Here is a 19,093-nt window from a genome sequence, read left to right as displayed (position 1 = left end):
ATGACTTAGATATCTGAGAGGTCTGAGATGTCTGAGATGTCCGAGATGTTTGAGATGTCTAAGATGGCTGAGATTTCTGAAATTTCGGAGACGTCTGAGAGGTCTGAGATGTCTTTGATATCTGAGAAGTCTAAGATTTCTGAGATGTCTTTGATGTCTTAGATGTCTGAGAGGTCTGAGATATCTGAGATGTCTTAGAGGTCTGAGACGTTTGAGAGGTCTGAGATGTCTGAGATTTCTTAGAGGTCTGAGATGTTTAAGATGTCATAGTGGTCTCAGATTTCTAAGAGGTCTGAGAGGTCTGAGATGTTTTTGATGTCTGAGATGTCTAAGATTTCTGAGATGTCTTAGATGCCTGAGATGTCTGAGAGGTCTATGATGTCTGAGAGGTCTGGTATGTCTGAGAGATCTGAGAGATTTGAGATTTCTTAGATGTCTGAGATGTCTGCAAAGATGGGCGTGCATTTATTGTGCTTAAAATTTTCTAGAAAAATTATTAATTTCTTTACATACTTGGTTAATGGTTCCAAGTAACTATATCAATGTGACATAAAAAAAAAAAAAAAAAAAAAAAAAAAAAAAAAAAAAAAAAAAAAAAAAAAAAAAAAAAAGTTAACTACATCGATCTTAACGTCAAACAATGTTTTTTAAGTTTATATTTAAACAATAATAACTAATTAAATTTGAAAATGGTACGTTATATATTAATTTGAAATCTTTGGAAATAGTGTACTATTTTATAAAACAAAATTATGACTTCAAAATTGGACACCCAATGCAAGTCTATATCGTCATTTATTAGCGTAATACAGAACAAAATGTAGGTTTCTACCATGTACTATCCTAAGGGATTAAATTTAATTTTTTTTTTTTTTTTTCATTGTATATACATGAGTATACTTTTTCTATGATTTATGGGAAAAGAAAAAAAGCTACTATAAGGTATTAACCGGCACAATTTCTACAATTTACTCTGGTGAAAATTTCAACACTTTCTAAGTTTACGATGAATTTGGGTGTAAAATATGTGAAGAATGTGATGATCTCTTCCACTTAATTTTTGAGAAGGTCAGAAATTGATGTTTGGAAACCTATTTTTTTAAGCATGTTTTACAGTTAATGAGAATTTGAGTAATATTTTAATTAGTTGTTAAAATAATAATTGTAGAGTATATAAAGTGTTGGGGAGACTAAGCCTACTCTCTTAGTATAAAAGAATGTGGGTTGAGAATTCAGTGTAAACTAAAAAAAAATGATACATATCATCCATTACTACTTATCTATGTTTACTTTAGAGTAAAGATTTAAAGCTTCAACCACCTAAATAGGTTACTAATATTTGAATTTGAAAAATGCATGCATGCCATTGCGTACAAAACCATTGTGAGCATGTTTAAAGCGTAAAATTGTGATATAGTGTAGAAATAAAGCATTGTAATGTTGTTACTGAACGGAGAGGTGTGAAAATAGGAAACGGAAAAACAGGGTTTTATGTTATAGGGTTAGGGACAAAGTAGTTTGCGTTTTGTAAGGTTGTTTAGGGTTTAAATTGATTTGGAATGATTTTTGCCCCAAAAGCAAATGATGGGTGTGAGCATATAAAGAGGTTTGGGGGGAGGGAGAGATAAAAGAGGTATAATAGGGTAGCATAGGTGTATAGGTTCCCCAGAAGTGTTCATACTTTTGAGGACACCCTCTCTGGGTGTGTAGTATGTGTAGCGGTGCCATTGCACAACATCTGTTACATATATTTTTGTCCATGGGTTTCAGTACAACTCTTTCATTTTTATTATTTTTAATCCTCTTTAAAACTCTTCCAAAAATGTATGATAATTATTTTTATTATTTTTATTATTCTTTCAACTATAGATATGTGATTGAAGGATGAAAAACTAAACGCGAAACCAAATTCTTACAGTTTCATCCAAGCAATATATACAGTTTCATGAAGAATTAATTCTTATTCTATACCCTTTTTTATTATTATTATTATTATTATTTATTTTAGTTCACACAACACAACTCATCTCTTCTTGTAGCAGCTTTGTGGTGCGAGGGAAACATAGAAGCAGACACACATGGAACAACAACATCCATCACCACCACCAATGCTCTTTGCGACGTTTCTCCAACCAACTTTTTGTTTTAGCCTCCCACACCTATACGCCCTACCCTACCTCAATAGTTTCACTTTTCAGTTCCAATTACACATGTATAACCAATTTGGGTTCCGTCTGCATTTTGCAGATTAATCTTTTTTTGTGTTGATTTTTTGTAAAAGAGTCGATGAGTTCTCAGATTGAGTGTATACCCGATTATATGCTATTTAAATTGTCCCTTTTTAGTAACTAATTTCAGATGGATCAGGAGAATCCATTATATAAGGTGGAGTTCAGCAAGTTTTGTTTACAAGGTTACTGAAGCCCCACCCTAAAGAAGTTGCAGGTTGAGATCATGAGATTTAAAATTTGGGTTGAAAGAAATTGTTTGAAGAACATGGATAGAATTGATTAAGCAGTTGCTATGAAATGGAAGAACACTCTATAATCTCGGGTATAATGTTGAGATATGATTCAAAGTATTCAAAGAAGATATGATTTAAAGTAGTTGAGATATGATTCAAATATTCTAACTACCAAGATTTTAGGAGATTGACAATAGATTTGAATTTATTAGATTTACATGATTTACTAAGCTATAAATACTAGAATTGTATAACTCTCTAAACATCAACAATCAGTAGACAATAATAAAGCACGACAGCATTCATCTATTCATCTATTCTATCTATTCTTATCTCTTTCACTATCCCTTTTTTCCAACAATTTTGGTATCAGAGCCAAGTTCGTTCGACACGAGGGCGAGTGATTATTTTCTTTCACAAAATAAAAAATGGCAATAACTGGTTTTTCTTTCTTTGCACCGTTGTTACCAATCTTTAATGGTGAGAAATATGAGTGGTGGAGCATCAAGATGAAGACCTTGCTCAGATCGCAAGAGCTATGGGACTTGGTGGAGCACGGGTTTGTTGATATATCAGAACCCACAATTGAAGAAAAGGATAGACTAAGCGAAATCAAGAAAAATGATGCCAATGCTCTCTTCATTATTCAGCAATCAATTCATGAGATTATTTTTTCACGAATTGCAGCAGCAACCACATCAAAGCAAGCATGGTCAATTCTGCAGAATGAGTTTCAAGGAAATTCAAAAATCATAAAAGTGAAATTGCAATCTCTAAGATGTGATTTTGAAACTCTACTCATGATGAATGGCGAATCAATTGCTGATTTTTTGTCAAGAGTAATGGCAATAGTCAGTCAGATGCGTAACTGAGAAAATTTCAAACGAAACAATTGTTGCAAAGGTGTTGAGAAGCTTGACTCCAAAATTTGACCATGTGGTGGCTGCCATAGAAGAAGCTAAGGATCTATCTATACTCTCCGTTGATGAACTGATGAGATCGCTTTAGGCCCATGAGGCAAGAATCAATAGAGCATCAGAAAGGAACAAAGAAAAGGCACTACAGGTGAAGGAGACAACCTACAACGAAAGAGAAAATATTCATTTAGCAGGTAGAAGTCATGGAAGAGGAGGATTTCGCAGCTTCCATGGTGGTCGTGATAACAGGGGTAGATGGAGAAGTGATGGACAGAGACAATTCAATGAACAAAGGAATGTCATACAATGTTACCATTGCAGAAAGTATGGGCACACAAAATCTGATAGTTGGTATAAAAATCAACGAATGAATTTTGCAGCAGAGAATGAAGAAGAAGAAAAGCTGCTTATGGCGTGCATGGATACTAATCCAAAAAAGGGTGACTTATGGTTTGTTGATAGCGGATCTTTGAACCATATGACAAGCACCAAATCTTTATTCAAAGAGGTTGATAAGATGCAACTTGGAAACATAAAAGAGATGCAAGTTGAGGGAAAAGGTACAGTGAAAGTCAAAACCAGTCATGGTAAGATAAAACAATTAGATAAAGTTCAATTTGTACCTGATTTAAGGTATAATTAATTTATTGAGTGTTAGACAATTGATGACCAGAGACATTCAGTTCTATTTGATGACAACACATGTGTCATTACACATAAGAAATCAGGCCATAAAGTTCAAATTGTTAACTTCAAATAAGATGTTTCCACTTGATATTTCTAACATAGAGGATTTTGCTCTTGCTGCTAGCACGAAAGATGACTCAACATTATGGCATCTCAGATATGGACATCTTCATATGAATGGCCTGAAAATACTCAGGAATAAAGGTATAATTTTCGAGTTACCAAGAATTGACTCAACCAATTTATGTGAAGATGCATTTATGGCGAGCAGACTAGGAAGTTCTTTCCTATTGGAAAAGCTAGAAGAGCTTCACATTGTCTAGAACTAATCCATGCTGATTTATGTGGGCCAATGCAAACGAAGTCCTTGGGTGGGAGTATATATTTTTTATTATTCATTGATGATTATAGTCGCATGAGCTGGGTTTACTTCCTACAACATCAGTCATAAACTTTTCAGAAGTTCCAGATTTTTAAAGCTATGGTAGAGAACCAAAGTGGCTGTCACATTAAAGTTCTTCGAACAGACAGAGGTGGCTAGTTCATATCTAAAGAGTTCAATCTGTTTTGTGAAGAATAGGGCATCCAAAGGGAATTAACAGCTCCCTACACTCCAGAACAAAATGGAATCACTGAACGAAAAAATCGAACTATTGTGGAGATGACAAGAAGTATGTTACAAGCAAGGAGACTTCCAAACCAATTTTGGGCAGAAGCCGTAATCTGTTTATCTATTAAATATCTCACCAACAAAGACGGTTATGAATCGAACTCCTTATGAAGCATGGCATGGAAGGAAACCATTTGTAAGTCATTTACGAATCTTTGGTTGTGTTGCTTATGCTTTGAAACATCCTCAAATTCGTCAAAAGCTTGATGAAAAATCTGAAAAATGCATTTTCATTGGCTATTGTACTCAATCAAAGGCATATAAATTATACAACCACATCAGTGAAAAAATTTTAGTTAGAAGGGATGTAATATTTAATGAAAATGTGAGTTGGGATTAGAGTAAAGAACCGGAGCAGCAAAAGATTACAGCAAAAGATTACAGTTGAAGTTTTTCCAAGTGAAGAGACAAGGGTCGACTCCAGTGCATCTCCTAGTGCTTCCACTGCAACGCAAAGTGTGTCAAATTCATCATCTTCAGCATCACTAAACAACAATTCTTCTCTTGAAGAACTTTCAGATGAGACACCTCCAAGGAAGTATAAATCTTTAGCTGACATATATGCATCATGTCAATTTGCTCTTACTGTTTCAGACCCTATGAATTATGAAGAAGCAAATGAAAAAGAAGACGGGAAGAAAGTCATGGCAGTAGAGATGCAGTCCGTTAAGAAAGATGGAACATGGGATATGGTTGACCTACCAAACGAAAAGTTTTATGGAGATTTACAAGAAGAGGTTTATGTAATAACTGCCCAGAGGGATTCATAAAGGAAGACAAAGAAACAAAGGTATACAAGCTGAGACAGATATTGTACGGGTTAAAGCAGACATATTTACGAAGGCCTTGTCATGCAACTTTGAATCAAGGGGAGTGTTGAGATATGATTTAAAGTAGTCAAAATCTTACATCTGCAACTTTGAATCAAGGGGGAGTGTTGAGATATGATTTAAAGTAGTCAAAATAAAGATATGATTTAAAGTAGTTGAGATATGATTCAAATATTCAAACTACCAAGATTTTAGGAAATTAGCAGTAGATTTGAATTTATCTAAATTTACATGATTTACTATTTCTTGTGAGTGGATAAGCTATAAATACTGCAATTGCGTAACCTCTAAACATGAAGTCAGTAGACAATAATAAAACACGGCAATATTCATCTATTCTATTTATTCTTTTATCTCTTTCACTATCTTTTTTCTAACATATAAGAACTTCAAAATAATAATAATAGTAAATAAGTAAAATGAAGTTCAAGGGCTGCCAAGGGGAACAGTTTTGAGGATCCAGTATCTTCTTTTTCTTCGACTTACATGGCATTTGGTCAACTTTTTTTTGGAGTAAAAATAAAACAGAAACTGTGTTAAAAAAAATGGAAAATAAAAAAAGAGAAGAGAGAAACAGAAATTTCATATATAATGGAAGATTCCCATATCAGATTTCAACTATCATTTTTCTTTCTTGCCAAACCTTGTTCTTTTGAGGGGTTTCTGTACTCGTTTCTCTTCAATTGTGTTGTTGCACAAAAACCAACCGATCACTCATCCCAATTCAACGACAAGGGCTCTTTCCCTCTCCTCGAAGCGCCGCCGTTTGGAACATCATGCTCTCCTCCTCCACCTCCTTCTCCATCAGCTGCAGCACACTCCATATTCACTCCAAACAGGCGGAGTCGTTTGGCGGTCGTGCCGCCGGAGCCGCCTTTGTTAATCCCCACCGAACAGCCTTCATTATTTACCACAATCCCATCCCCATTCCGCATCCTATAGAGAGAGGAGGAAGTAGAAGAGGAAATGGAGGGTTGAAAATAATACATGGAAGAATTATTATTACTACCGTTACTGCCCATCCCCAAATTTGACATTTCTAAGGCGTAATTGGGATAGAGATGGTGGTGGGTTCGTCTGGGCTGCAGTGGCGGCGGAGGTGGGAGAATAAAGTGGCGGTCAGATGCCCACCGAAGAGACTGTGGGAGGAGGAGGAGTGGGTGAGGGCGAGATGTGTCGGAACGGTGGCGCCAGTCAATGAAAAGGCGGTCCTTGGCGAAATCGCCAACGCCACGCTGGAAGGAAACCACGTCGCCTGCATCCAATTTCTTGTCTTTCACAAAACGGCTCCAGCCTTTTGTCATCACGTAGCTCTGGCTGCTGTTCCAGTAGGAGTAACGGAAGCGCCAGGGTTTGCCGTTACGGTCCTCGAAGTTCAAGATGAGGCCCTTGTCGTTGGTTGTTGAGTTGAGAGGGAAGTATTTTTCGGCGTGTTGCTTTGGGATGACAAGACGGTTTAATTTTCCGACATCGCTTGGAGTGACCACTTTGTCGAACATGTGCTCTCTCTCAACCGCAAACCCATTGTTGTTGGAGTCAATTCTGAGGGACAATTCCATGGGAGGGTGCTGATTTTGGGAGTGATTTGGAGGGTGTTGAACGCAGTGGTGGTGGTTTTGAGAGTGGGAATTTGTGAAGAAATCGCATGCAACAGTCGGGATTTCTTCTTCTTCCTCCTCCTCCTCCTCTTCTTCTTCTTCTTCTTCTTCTTCTTCTTCTTGCTTTGATTTTGTGAGAAAATCCATGGGGGGTTTGGTGGAAAAAGAAGTAGAGCGAATAATTAGGAGAAAAGAAGCATATCTGTGGCGCTAGTGTTGGTAATGGAGGAGATTGTTGGGTAACCTTGTAAACCCTAAACCGGAAAACCCATTGGGGACTGAATAAACTGAAGTTGATTCTCTATTTCTTTGTTGCCTTTTTTGTTTTCCTGGCTGCTACTAAATTCCTGAGATTGGGATACACACTTGAGAGGAAATTGAGCTCCACTCACAAACGCAAATCAGAGAAAGAGAGAGAGAGAATGTGCGTGTGATGTGGTTTCTCTACTTTATTTAAACCCAACTAGATTAATACATTGCATACGCACACCCTATAGCCTTCCTAGCTCCTAAGAAGCTTCTCCAAACTAGGAGATTTATGATCAATAAAAGAACAAAGGAGATTAAACCCCAAATTTGAGAGAGAGAGAGAGAGAGAGAGATAGGGGAAGCATTTTGGGTTAAGGGGGAAAATGGTAAAATGGATAACTTGAGAAGAGATTAGGGGCATTAAGGCTAGAAAAAGGGAATGAGAGGATAGTGTGTGTGTGTGTGTGCGCGCGCTTGTGTGTGTTTGTGTGTGGGGGGAGTGAGTGAGTGATTGATTGAAATGTAATATTGTTTGTGGGAAAAACTGATAAAATGGTCCTGCGGGTGGGTGGGGGAAGAAAAGAAAGAGAGAGAGAGAGAGAGAAAGAGAGAGAACACAAATTAAAGGGCACCCAATTCTCCCTACTCCCACCTCCATATATATCTATCTATCATCCTTGCTCGCTGCAAAAGATTCTTTTTAAGTTTTTATTTGGTCCCCCAGCCCCCAGGCTGTGCCTCAATATCATGCTCCCTTAACTCCATAGCCCCAACTCCATAGCCCCCCCTTAGCTACTTCATTTATTAACCCTTTTTTCATTCACTTTCCTTCCTAACTATATATTTCTCTCCTAACTACTAACTTCGCATCTCTCTCTCTCTCTCTCTCTCTCTCTCTCTATATATATATATATATATATATATATATATATATATATATATATATATATATATATATATTTCACAGAGATTTCAAAGTGATACTCCTTGAATGGCCAAATTTCGCAAATAAAATAAAATGGTCGTAAGAGGAACTCAAAATTACCTAACAACCAATTAGTAGGGCAAATTCCTAAATGTGTTTAAGAGTTAAGAGGTAACCAAAAATCATACGAAAGTGATTAATTAGGTACGCAAATCACTAATCTTGTTTGGCCAAGTTAGGTCATGTCTAATAAAAAAAAAAATAATAATATAGTTGCCCTAACATGTATGTGAAAATCAAAACCTTTCCTCATGCTACAAAGGGGTAATTGACTAGAATTAGGCGTTTAGGCATGATTAACAACCACTATTCTCTTCTTTACCTACATATAATTCTGTTTTATTATCATCGATTCCAATAGAAAACATATAATTATGTATCTATGATTTATCCTCACACAAAACAAAAGTGGGCATGTTAGAGAACTTCAAAACTAACTTTTATCTACGCACAACTAGTAGCGTGGAAATAGGCGGACCTTTTTTTTTTACTTTTTCTCTCTTTCCAATTCACACGATCTTCAAACTCTCCAAAAAATTCAAATACTAAATTTCATGAAATTCCTTTTTAACTATTTGGCCAAAAAAATAAAGCTCATGAAATTAATTATTTAGTTGACAAATGCAGGGGCAGTACACCAACTGTGGAAGAAAGATAAGTATTAAATGGAAATTGAAATTCATATGGTATAAACCCAATTATTTTATCTTATTTAGTCACAAAAATCAATACATTAATTCATAAATAAAAAGGAAATGCCAACGTATAGTTGAGATATCCTTCAGCATAATAAATATGCTTCATGTTATTAACACACAAATTTGTTTGCTTTTTCAATATGTATTATTGTTCTAACAACTCCTTCCAATATTAATATAAATGTTTTTTCTTTTCATATTCCAAACAAAATTGATACATGCCTTCTAGTAATTCCCCTTCTTCCCAATAACATTTTTTTTTTTTTTCATAATAATCTTTTATCTTATATTTTAAAAATAAATATATAATGTAATGGAGTTAATTTGAGTTTTCAAATCATTTATATCTAAAATGAGTGTCACTAAATGATATTTGAATTTTCTTTTCTACTTTTTGTAATGTAATGTCTTTTTTAAAAAAAAATATACGGATCTATTTATATTTCTTTTCTCCTTGATATAAATTATAATAGAAACTAGATTCCAAATTTTTTTTTTTTTTTTTTTTTTATATATATATCAAGGAGATCATGTATTTGAAACTTAAAGGGCTGGAGAGAGTAGAAGCGAAATTAGTTAAGCCTTAAATGAATCATTTTTTAATTAGATAAATGTGATGCAAATGTGGTCCAATAAATTGTAGATAAGACTAAATGTGGGTGTACGATAATGAATTAATAAATCTAGAGAGAGATCTAAATCTTACAAAGAATGAAATAATAGTTGGGATTTAAACTTTAAGGTTGATTTTATTTCGGTCCCCTACATTTTAAAAATATTAAAATACTTTTAAAAATATAATTTGAGAATAGCTTTAAGGAGTCAGCCCATATATTTTGAATTGAGAAGTCATATGTTCAAATCTGGGAAGCTAAAAAGATAATGAAAACCATACATATTGAAACCATGATATTGGGTAGTCATCTATAAATCAATTCACACAATAATCATAAAAAATATTTATTTATAGCGTTACACCTGGAACTAAGTAGGTATGGTATATGCATTTTTTTAAAGTTTTAAAAACCCAGAATGAAGAAAACAACCAAAAGAAAACAAGGTTTTAAAGATTAAAATAGAGAAGTTGAAGTTAAAGCAATAATGTTAAAATTTTATGGAACAAAAATGAGAAAATGAAGCAGTTTAAAGAGTTATAATATATCCAACATTTGGGTTCCCCAGTAGAACTAAAAAATTCAAAACCTAATGGCTAGGAAGTTAAGGATTCCATTTGCAGACGGCATCCGAAGAGATTTAATTGGAACATTGTTGCTGTACTCATTGACTTTTAAATACTTATTTCTAAATTATTATTATGGTTATTATTAAGTTTTAGACGTTAGTTTGAAGTTGTATTCTAGTGTGCATTATTAAAATACTATTTCAACCACAAACTTTGATGGAAACCTAACCCACTCCCAATTTTGTTCGGTTTTGGTATCGTCGGTCTCCAACAGAGTGAGTAGCAGCCTAAGTTGGATTTTAGTTTCGATCTCTCTTCAAGATTTTCTGTAGGTAACTAACATGTTCCAACTCTTGTAGTTTTCGTTTAAACTACTCCAGAATTGAATTTAGCCATTTAAACTCCTCCATGTTTAGGATTCTAACTAATTATATTGGATTATTAATGATGGCCAAGGAAGAGTCATTTTTTTCATCTATCCTGTGGTCCTGGTTGAGTATGATTATGTTCTATAGTTAGGCATTTATTTTAGGACAATTCAAGGACTTTTATTTTCAAGGAAAAATTTGACTGCACAAAGCGATGCACTTTCAAGGATTATAAGTACAATGAAGTGATTAATGTAGAGCCAACGTATATAAAAATGATCCATACTTAAAAAAGTCTATGGTGCATGAGAGTGATGCATACTTTAGGGTTTGATGTACATGAAAGTGATATACATAAAATAATGTGTATGAAAGTGATACCATATCACAAGTCTGGTTGTAATCTTATATCACAAGTCACAAGTAAGGTGGTAAGTAATCCTGATGATCAATAAAATCAGTTATTGGAAGACTTTTGGAAGGGCAGTGAGAATTATTGTTTGGTAGGTTATATTTTTCAAAAATTAGAGAAATAAAAACAAAATAAGTATCCCACGAAATCTAAATAAATAGTTTCTAAAGCTGTATTTATATTTAGTTAAAAATTTGTGGGAAACGTAAAGAAGTAAAACAAACCAAACAAATGATAGGGAGAAGAAAGGAAAAATAGTAAGTTATTATATATTAGGGTGTTTTAGTGGATGCAGAAGATAAGAAGCAAACAATAAGGGTTGACCAAATAGAAAGAGCGGGAGTGAAGTCATAAATTTTGTGACAGAGCCTTTTTGTAAAGCCGAAAGCTAGGCTCTGTATCTACTGTTCATATAATAATGAAGCAGAAAAAAAGGTTTGGAATTGGGGGAAACTTTTACAATAATTTAAATTACTCAATGTGATGGGCATGATAATAGTAATCTCTGTCTTGAAAAAAGAAAGAAAAAAAAGGAAGAAGGCACTCAAATGATAGAAGTTTGGTTGGTTTGTAATTATTATAGTACCCTATACATAGCAATAAAAATGGGTTAAGATTGAAGAAGTTGTTAGCTTTATTATTATTTTTTCATTTTGGCAAAGTACATAATATGGTATGTACTTTGACTACTGCTGGGTCCGTTTTATATTCTACAATGCTCAGGGAAAGAAATGCGAGGGAGACTGTTTTAATTTACATTAAAAACTATTCATGAAAATATATATAAAATAATGATTGGATAAATTTGAATTTAAACTAAAAAATAGCAATTACTTTTATGCGATCTAACTCCCTATCATTTAGAAAAAGGAAGATTAATTGATAGGTAATTTAAGGAAAGAGGTAGGGATGAGGGTTGGGTAAGAGGGAATACATATCTCATAAATGTACATTACAACATTACATTGAGAGAGAAAGAAAAGGAAAAAGAGAAGTGTAATAAGGTATAGAGGTAGCATGTTTGTTATAAAAGTATTAATAATAAGATATGTAGATGATGAAAGAGTAGGCCCAAAGAGGTTAGCAAAACGGTGCCGCTTCCTGCTACCTGCCTGCCACCCACATCCCCTCTTTCTATACGGACAAAAGAAGCGTTAAGAGAATGGGGGCCCACGTCCTACCTATTTTCATCTCTCTCTCTTCATTTATTCAGATCACGGTACACCAGCATGGCCACTCAAAACACTATTTATTATATTGGCCCATTTATTCTATTTATTTTGTCATTTTTTGCCTCTCTTTTTTGTTTCTTTTTCAATTATTTTCTTTTTCTTTTCCTTTTTCCTTTACACATTTCAATTATTTCTTTTATCATTAATACAAAACCACAAATTATTATTATTATTCTCCTTTCGTGTTTGTTGCACGTGTTTGGTATCACATACATACACATCTATAAGTTTTAGATTTTTTTTTCATTTAATTCCTATTATTTTAGAAATAATATTTAGTGATTAGATAGTGTAACGACTTACTTCAAAAACTTCAAAAATATGAACAGGCCAAATGCACATACAAAAAAATAAAAACAAAAACTTGTCTAACACAACTTTAAGAAAAAAAAAAAACAAGTAAATGAAAAAAAAAAGAGAGTAGGTATTGTCAACTATGGTATCAAAACATTGGCTCTCAAGGAAGATAGATTGTGAGAACTCATATCGATTGGAGAGAGGAACGGAGCATTTCTTATAAGAGTGTGTTTGAGAAGAACCCCGAAAGGGAAACCCCAAAGAGGACAAATATCTTTTAACAGTGGACTTTGAGCTATTATATATTCGGTTATGGAAGTGTGAAATGTGCCCCCAACCTAGTAGAAATCTCAAACCTTTGTACTATAAACCCATAAACCCGTCCCTGAGCGAGGGAACGAGGACCAAAGTTTTTACGATCGTGTCCCCCAAAGTTTGGCGACTTTATGATCTTGTGACATGGTCTTAAAGATCCAAAATTTTTACGAGATCGTGCCTCAACCCAAAACACCGGTCATTTATTACGTTAACAAAGCAAGCTAGTTGAGTCCTCAAACAGAAAGGTTGACTCAAAACACCGGTCATTCATTGGTAAGCAAAGCAAGCTACCTAAGTCCTTAAACAGAAAGGTTGAAAAATCTAAAACCAGAGATAACGCCTCCAAAAAGAAAAGGATGTGATGAGACTACAAGTAGATGGCTTAATAAGTTACTTACCACTTTCAAAATTAAACTCATAACTTCCAAAAATAGGAAAACAATAATCCCTGCTTATTTGAGTAAGTTTTAATTGGCAACTGTGTCATTCAAGTGTGTGGAAGTCAATTTTTAGATACTTTTTTGACTGTGTCATTCAAGTGTGTGGAAGTCAATTTTTAGATACTTTTTTGAAAGAACTTATTGTCAACCTCTTTCAGATATGAATCTATTTGATTCAGAGGGAAAAGCCCTTCCCTTTTTGGTCGGTTGTGGGCGAGGAGGGATTCGAACCCCCGACACCGTGGTTCGTAGCCACGTGCTCTAATCCTCTGAGCTACAGGCCCCACCCCGTCTCCACAGGATCTGTTCCCGGGGGTACCCTAAAAAAATGAACCATTCCTCTCCCCAGTCATTTGCCATTTCGGGTTAAGAAGATGTGAAAGCGCCTCTCTCTCTATAAGAACGGTGCGTTCCAAGGTGTGAAGTGAGAGAGAAAAGTGGGAGAGAAGGGGTTTTGAATAAGACAACCTTTTCATAGTATCTCAATTTCAATTCAAACATGGGTTTGATTCACACTCCATGTTCTGAGAAATATTTACCATCTTAACAGAGGAAAAAACGGAGTTTTTGTCTAAAGAAATGCCTTGAGAAAGGGCAGATGTATAGAACCTTTCAACAAGATAGTACTTTTTCAACTCTCTCAAAATGGAATCTATTCCAAACATATATGTCATGGTTCTTTACTTCGAGAGGGTACAAATATCTAAATTTTTCATTTTTAGATACTTTTTCAGACCTATTGCCGATACTAAGTATAAGTAGCAGCCAAAAATTTGTATCCATTTTTCGTGATATTATGCATGGATCAGTTATATCATGGTGAATTCTTCAGAAAAAATTGTGTCTTCCAAAATGGAACCTGATAAATGAGATTTCAAGTAAGTGTTTACATAATCCTCTTCTGTCCAAAGAAATGATTCATCGAAATAATGAGTCACCATCGATATCGACACATCTGAGATCGCCAAATGTTCGGGAGTTCCGCTATTCAATCATTTTCCTTCTTCTTGTTGCTGTATATCTCGTTCATACACATCTTCTCTTTGTTTCTCGAGCCTATAGTGAGTTACAGACAGAGTTCGAAAAGGTCAAATCTGTGATGATTCTATCATACATGATTGAGTTGCAAAAACTTCTGGATAGGTATCCCACACCTGAACTGAATTCTTTCTGGTTAAATTAGGAGATTCTAGAAGAAATATGGGGTTCTGCTTCTGGTGGCAACATGCTATGGGGTGGCGGTCCCGCTTATGGGGTCAAATCAATACGTTCGAAGAAGAAATATTGGAATATCAAACTCAATCCCATCAATCGAATCGCTTTTTCGAGAAATACGAGACATCTAAGTCATACAAGTAAAGAGATATATTCATTGATAAGAACAATAAAAAAATGGGAACGGTGATTGGATTGATGATACAAGTAAAGAGATATATTCATTGATAAGAACAATAAAAAAATGGGAACGGTGATTGAATTGATGATAAAATAGAATCATGGGTCTCGAACAGTGATTCGATTGATAATAAAGAAAGAGAATTCTTGGTTCAGTTCTCCACCTTAACGACAGAAAAAAGGATTGATCAAATTCTATTGAGTCTGACTCATAGTGATCATTTATCAAAGAATGACTCTGGTTATCAAATGATTGAACAACCGGGAGTAATTTACTTACGATACTTAGTTGACATTCATAAAAAGTATCTAATAAATTATGAGTTCAATACATCCTGTTTAGCAGAAAGATGGGACATTCCTTGCTCATTATCAGACAATCACTTATTCACAAACCTCGTGTGGGGCTAATAGTGAATTTCTCATCTCGGGGCTAATAGTGAATTTCTCATCTCATGGAAAACCCTTTTCGCTCTGCTTAGCCCTATCCCCCCGTAGGGGTATTTTAGTGATAGGTTTTATAGGAACTGGACGATCCTATTTGGTCAAATACCTAGCGACAAACTCCTATCTTCCTTTCATTACAGTATTTCTAAACAAGTTCCCGGATAACAACCCTAAGGGTTTTCTTATTGATGATAGTGACGATATGGATGATAGTGACAATATTGATGATAGTGGCGATATTGATGATAGTAGCGATATTGATGATAGTGACGATATCGACTGTGACCTTGATACGGAGCTGGAACTTCTAACTATGATGAATGCACCGCTAACTATGGATATAATCCCGGAAATAGACCGATTTTATATCACCCTTCAATTCGAATTAGCAAAAACAATGTCTCCTTGCATAACATTCAAGTTTAAATTTAATGGATGCTATTTTGATTCCTAGGGTTCAAAAAACTGATGTAAGCGAACAAACAGAGACATTATAAGTTCAACAAACTTTTTTAATAGAATATTGAGAACTCATCCAATATATTGATAAAATTGATAAAGCAAAACAAACAAACAGACAAAAAAAAAAAAAAAAAAAAAAAAAAAAAAAAAAAAAAAAAAAAAAAAAAAAAAAAAAAAAAAAAAAAAAAGTAGGTAGAAAATAACATGGCTACGACCGGCTTTTATTAAGGTGCTCGGGCGGGATAAATTGCATTGGTCTATCGCCTCAGGGTGTGCAGAATGTACTCGGCGTAAAGATCCCTGCAAATTATTCAATTCAAAATCTTGTAAAAACAAAGATTGCAATGAAACTAGAATGTAGAATTCATTGGATCTGACTGAAAGACTTGCATTGAGTACTGGATAGCTTCAAGAGCAACGCCTGAAGGTAAGAAATCGTTAACTGCCACCTCCTTGTTTTCGTTCTTTTTATCTGTGATTCAGTAGCGTTAAGAAATATGGGCTCATTCTCAAATAACATCTTCTCAATTGCTGAATTAGTCCACACAAAAAGAGTTTGAAAGGATACAGTCTTCAAAGAAGCGGCGGATCTCAGAGAGACGGTGGGGGGCAAGCTCCTTGATGTCATTGTAATGCTTGTATTCAGGATCATCAGCACAAACTGCAATGATCTTATCATCTTTCTCTCCCTGGTTCAAATCAAAAGCAACAATTTTATATTATTCGGGTAAATTAGGCTTTGTTCCTTTTCATTGCTTCAAAATTACCTGGTCAATCATGGGCATGAGTCCGATGGCCTTGGCTCGGAGGAAACAGCCAGGAAGAACTGGTTCCTATACCAACAAAAAACAATACCACTTTTTTTGTAAATCCTCACGGGTAATCGAGGCAGGAACAAAGGTAATGTTGAGTGAATAAAAAGCAGTAATGTTGAGTGGACAACCTGCATAAGAACTAGAACATCCATAGGATCGTTGTCTTCGCATAGTGTGCGGGGGATGAAGCCATAATTATGAGGATACACCACTGATGAATACAGAATCCTATCAACCTGTTCGTTATGGACATGGGGTAGTAACATTTTTGAGATCCAAAGCATTTCAAGTTTTAGAACATAAAATAGTGTGAATACCTTGATCAGCCCAGTCTTCTTGTCAAGTTCATATTTAACCTTGCTTCCCTTTGTAATCTCAACAACCTGTCGTTGAATGAATGAAGTGAAAATGAGTCCCAAACAACTGTAGTATAGTCGTTTCAAATTTCCATGAATTTTGAAGATAAAAAGGTGAGGGAAAATCATACACAGTTGAAAATCTTGGGAGCATCAGGTCCTGCACAGAAAAAGAGAGAAAACAAGCATGAGAATCATGTGTATAATCACAATGAACAAGGGTGGAACAAAAAGGTGAAGGTGAAGGTGAAGGTGAAGGTGAAGGTACCAATCTCAAGATCATGCCAAGGATGTGCAGCAACCGATCTTCTAGACAGAGAGGAAAGAATCCTCTCATTCAACTTGGGAGCTCGGTTCTTATCACCGTTGGCACTCTCAGCAGTGGTCATATCTAACAAAAACGCATAAAAGCAAAGAAAAAGAGAGTAAGGAAACTAAAAAATGGAAAGGGGGGGTGGGGGTTGTGGGTGGGTGTGGGGGAATGGTAAAAGAACAAAAGGGAGTACCTGAAAGATTGGTGAAGCAGAGAGCGAGAGAACAGGAAAAGATGGAACAGGAAAAGATGGAACAGGAAAAGATGGGGAAGCGTTGAGATGAAAATGGAGAATGAAGAATGAATTTATAGAGAAGAGGAAGAAGAGCGAGTCAATTGGGGAGAGAGGTGGCTGGTACATCCACGTTTCAAATTTGGTTGGTTTTCACACAAGGAACAGGGTTCTCTTACCTTTTTTCTTTTTTTACCATTTCTCCCAATTCTAATTACAGATACACAACATGTCATCTCAAATTCTCGAATCTTTCCTTATTAAAATACCTAGTAACCTATTTTATTATTCAACCAATTATTTTTCCTTATTTATTAAATTAATTTTGTGGTCGTTGTCATTAGTAAGCCCTACTATAAAGAAATTCAAAAGTTCATGTGTGGCCACTGCCCACGTTTATCATAAACAAATTTAAATCTTTTTAAATTTTTAATTTTAAAAAATCCACTTCCTTACAGATTTCATATCAGTAGTTGTTTGCATGTCTAATAAGGTTAGCAAAGTTATAGCTATTAATAGGAAGTAGTTTCATATGTTTTTTTGATTCCGTTAGTTTTGTTATTCTATTTTGCAAGGTTCTTATCCTTCAATAAAGATCAATCAATTCCCTTTGTATTATCAGTATTCAAATCGAGTGTTTGAGAGGAAAAACACTGAACGAATGGCTAGTGATTCTTTGCTACACCATGTGTTTCTAAATTTAATGGAGACTACGAACATTGGAGTTTGGTCATGGAAAATCTCTTGAAGAATATTGGAGTGTTATTCAATCTGGTTTCTGAAAACTATCATTCAAAAAGGAAATCGATGAAGCAAGGCTCAAAGATCTCAAAACAAAGAAAACTATCATTCAAAAAGATACTTCCAAGCAATGATTCAATGAAACTCAAGTATCAAGGAAATGCTAGAGTGAAGCAAGCCCAACTACAACGACTTCGCAGAACATTCAAAACTTTAGAGATGAAAGCAAGAGAAGGTGTTTTTGATTATTTTACAAGAGTTATGTCTACTGTTAATGACATGAGGAATTATGGAGAAGATATGTCGGATGTCAAAATTGTTGAGAAAATACTTCGAAGCCTCACCGATAAATTCAACTTCGTAGTATGCTAATGGAAGAATCCAAGGACATGACCAATTAATAGTAGATGAATTACAGGCATCTTTGTTTGTACATGAATAAAAGGTGATTGATAAAAAGAGTGAAGAGCAGGTGGAGAATGTACCCAAGGTATGGACAAGGAAGAGGCAAGAGGGACATTTTAGAGAGGAGAGGTTACTCTAGAGGACAGGTAAGAGGTAAATCTTTTGTGAACCGATCGGCCATCAACTGTTTTCGATGTGGAAAGCTAGGACATTACCAATTTGAATGTCCGGGCTTAGAAAAAGAAGTTGTCAATTATGCTGAATTTGACGAGGAGGACGGACTGAGCTTAGAAAAAGAAGTTGTCAATTATGCTGAATTTGATGAGGAGGACGGACTGCTATTGATGGCGTACACAAAGAAAAGTAAAGTTGAAAGAGAAGACATTTGGTTTTTCGATTCCGGGTGCTCAAATCATATGACAGGAGACAAAACATGGTTTGTTGAACTTGACGAAAGTTTCCAACACGTTGGAAAATAGCTCAAAATTGGCCGTTGAAGGAAGAGGCAGTGTCAGATTCAAAGTTGAAGGTATCACACAAACCGTGATAAATGTCTAACCGTGATAAATGTCTACTATT

General features: G+C 35.1%; 2 protein-coding genes and 1 non-coding gene across 3 annotated transcripts; all 3 read right to left on the bottom strand.

Annotated features, from left to right (window-relative positions):
• Window positions 1–5,963: 5,963 nt before the first annotated feature.
• Window positions 5,964–7,864, bottom strand: LOC111498030 (B3 domain-containing protein Os03g0120900-like). The gene has a single exon (XM_023149084.1). The coding sequence runs from the start codon at window positions 7,311–7,313 to the stop codon at window positions 6,279–6,281; it is 1,035 nt and encodes a 344-aa protein (XP_023004852.1). The 5' UTR covers window positions 7,314–7,864; the 3' UTR covers window positions 5,964–6,278.
• Window positions 7,865–13,558: 5,694 nt separating this feature from the next.
• On the bottom strand, window positions 13,559–13,632 carry TRNAR-ACG. Its single transcript has one exon. It is a non-coding gene; the product is annotated as a tRNA-Arg (tRNA).
• Window positions 13,633–15,822: 2,190 nt separating this feature from the next.
• LOC111497710 (soluble inorganic pyrophosphatase 1) lies at window positions 15,823–17,396 on the bottom strand. Its single transcript, XM_023148602.1, has 9 exons — window positions 17,330–17,396; window positions 17,092–17,214; window positions 16,955–16,983; window positions 16,785–16,850; window positions 16,596–16,703; window positions 16,420–16,485; window positions 16,221–16,341; window positions 16,043–16,124; window positions 15,823–15,952 (listed from the first exon to the last, which is right to left on the bottom strand). Exons 2-9 carry the CDS (start codon window positions 17,210–17,212, stop codon window positions 15,910–15,912), a joined length of 636 nt encoding a protein of 211 aa, XP_023004370.1. The 5' UTR covers window positions 17,213–17,214; window positions 17,330–17,396; the 3' UTR covers window positions 15,823–15,909.
• Window positions 17,397–19,093: the final 1,697 nt, after the last annotated feature.

Source organism: Cucurbita maxima, unplaced genomic scaffold (genome assembly GCF_002738345.1).
Source record: "Cucurbita maxima cultivar Rimu unplaced genomic scaffold, Cmax_1.0 Cma_Scf00024, whole genome shotgun sequence".
Taxonomy (NCBI): Eukaryota; Viridiplantae; Streptophyta; class Magnoliopsida; order Cucurbitales; family Cucurbitaceae; genus Cucurbita; species Cucurbita maxima.
The sequence above is the reverse complement of the archived record's forward strand: the minus strand, read 5'-3'. Positions and strand labels throughout refer to the sequence as shown.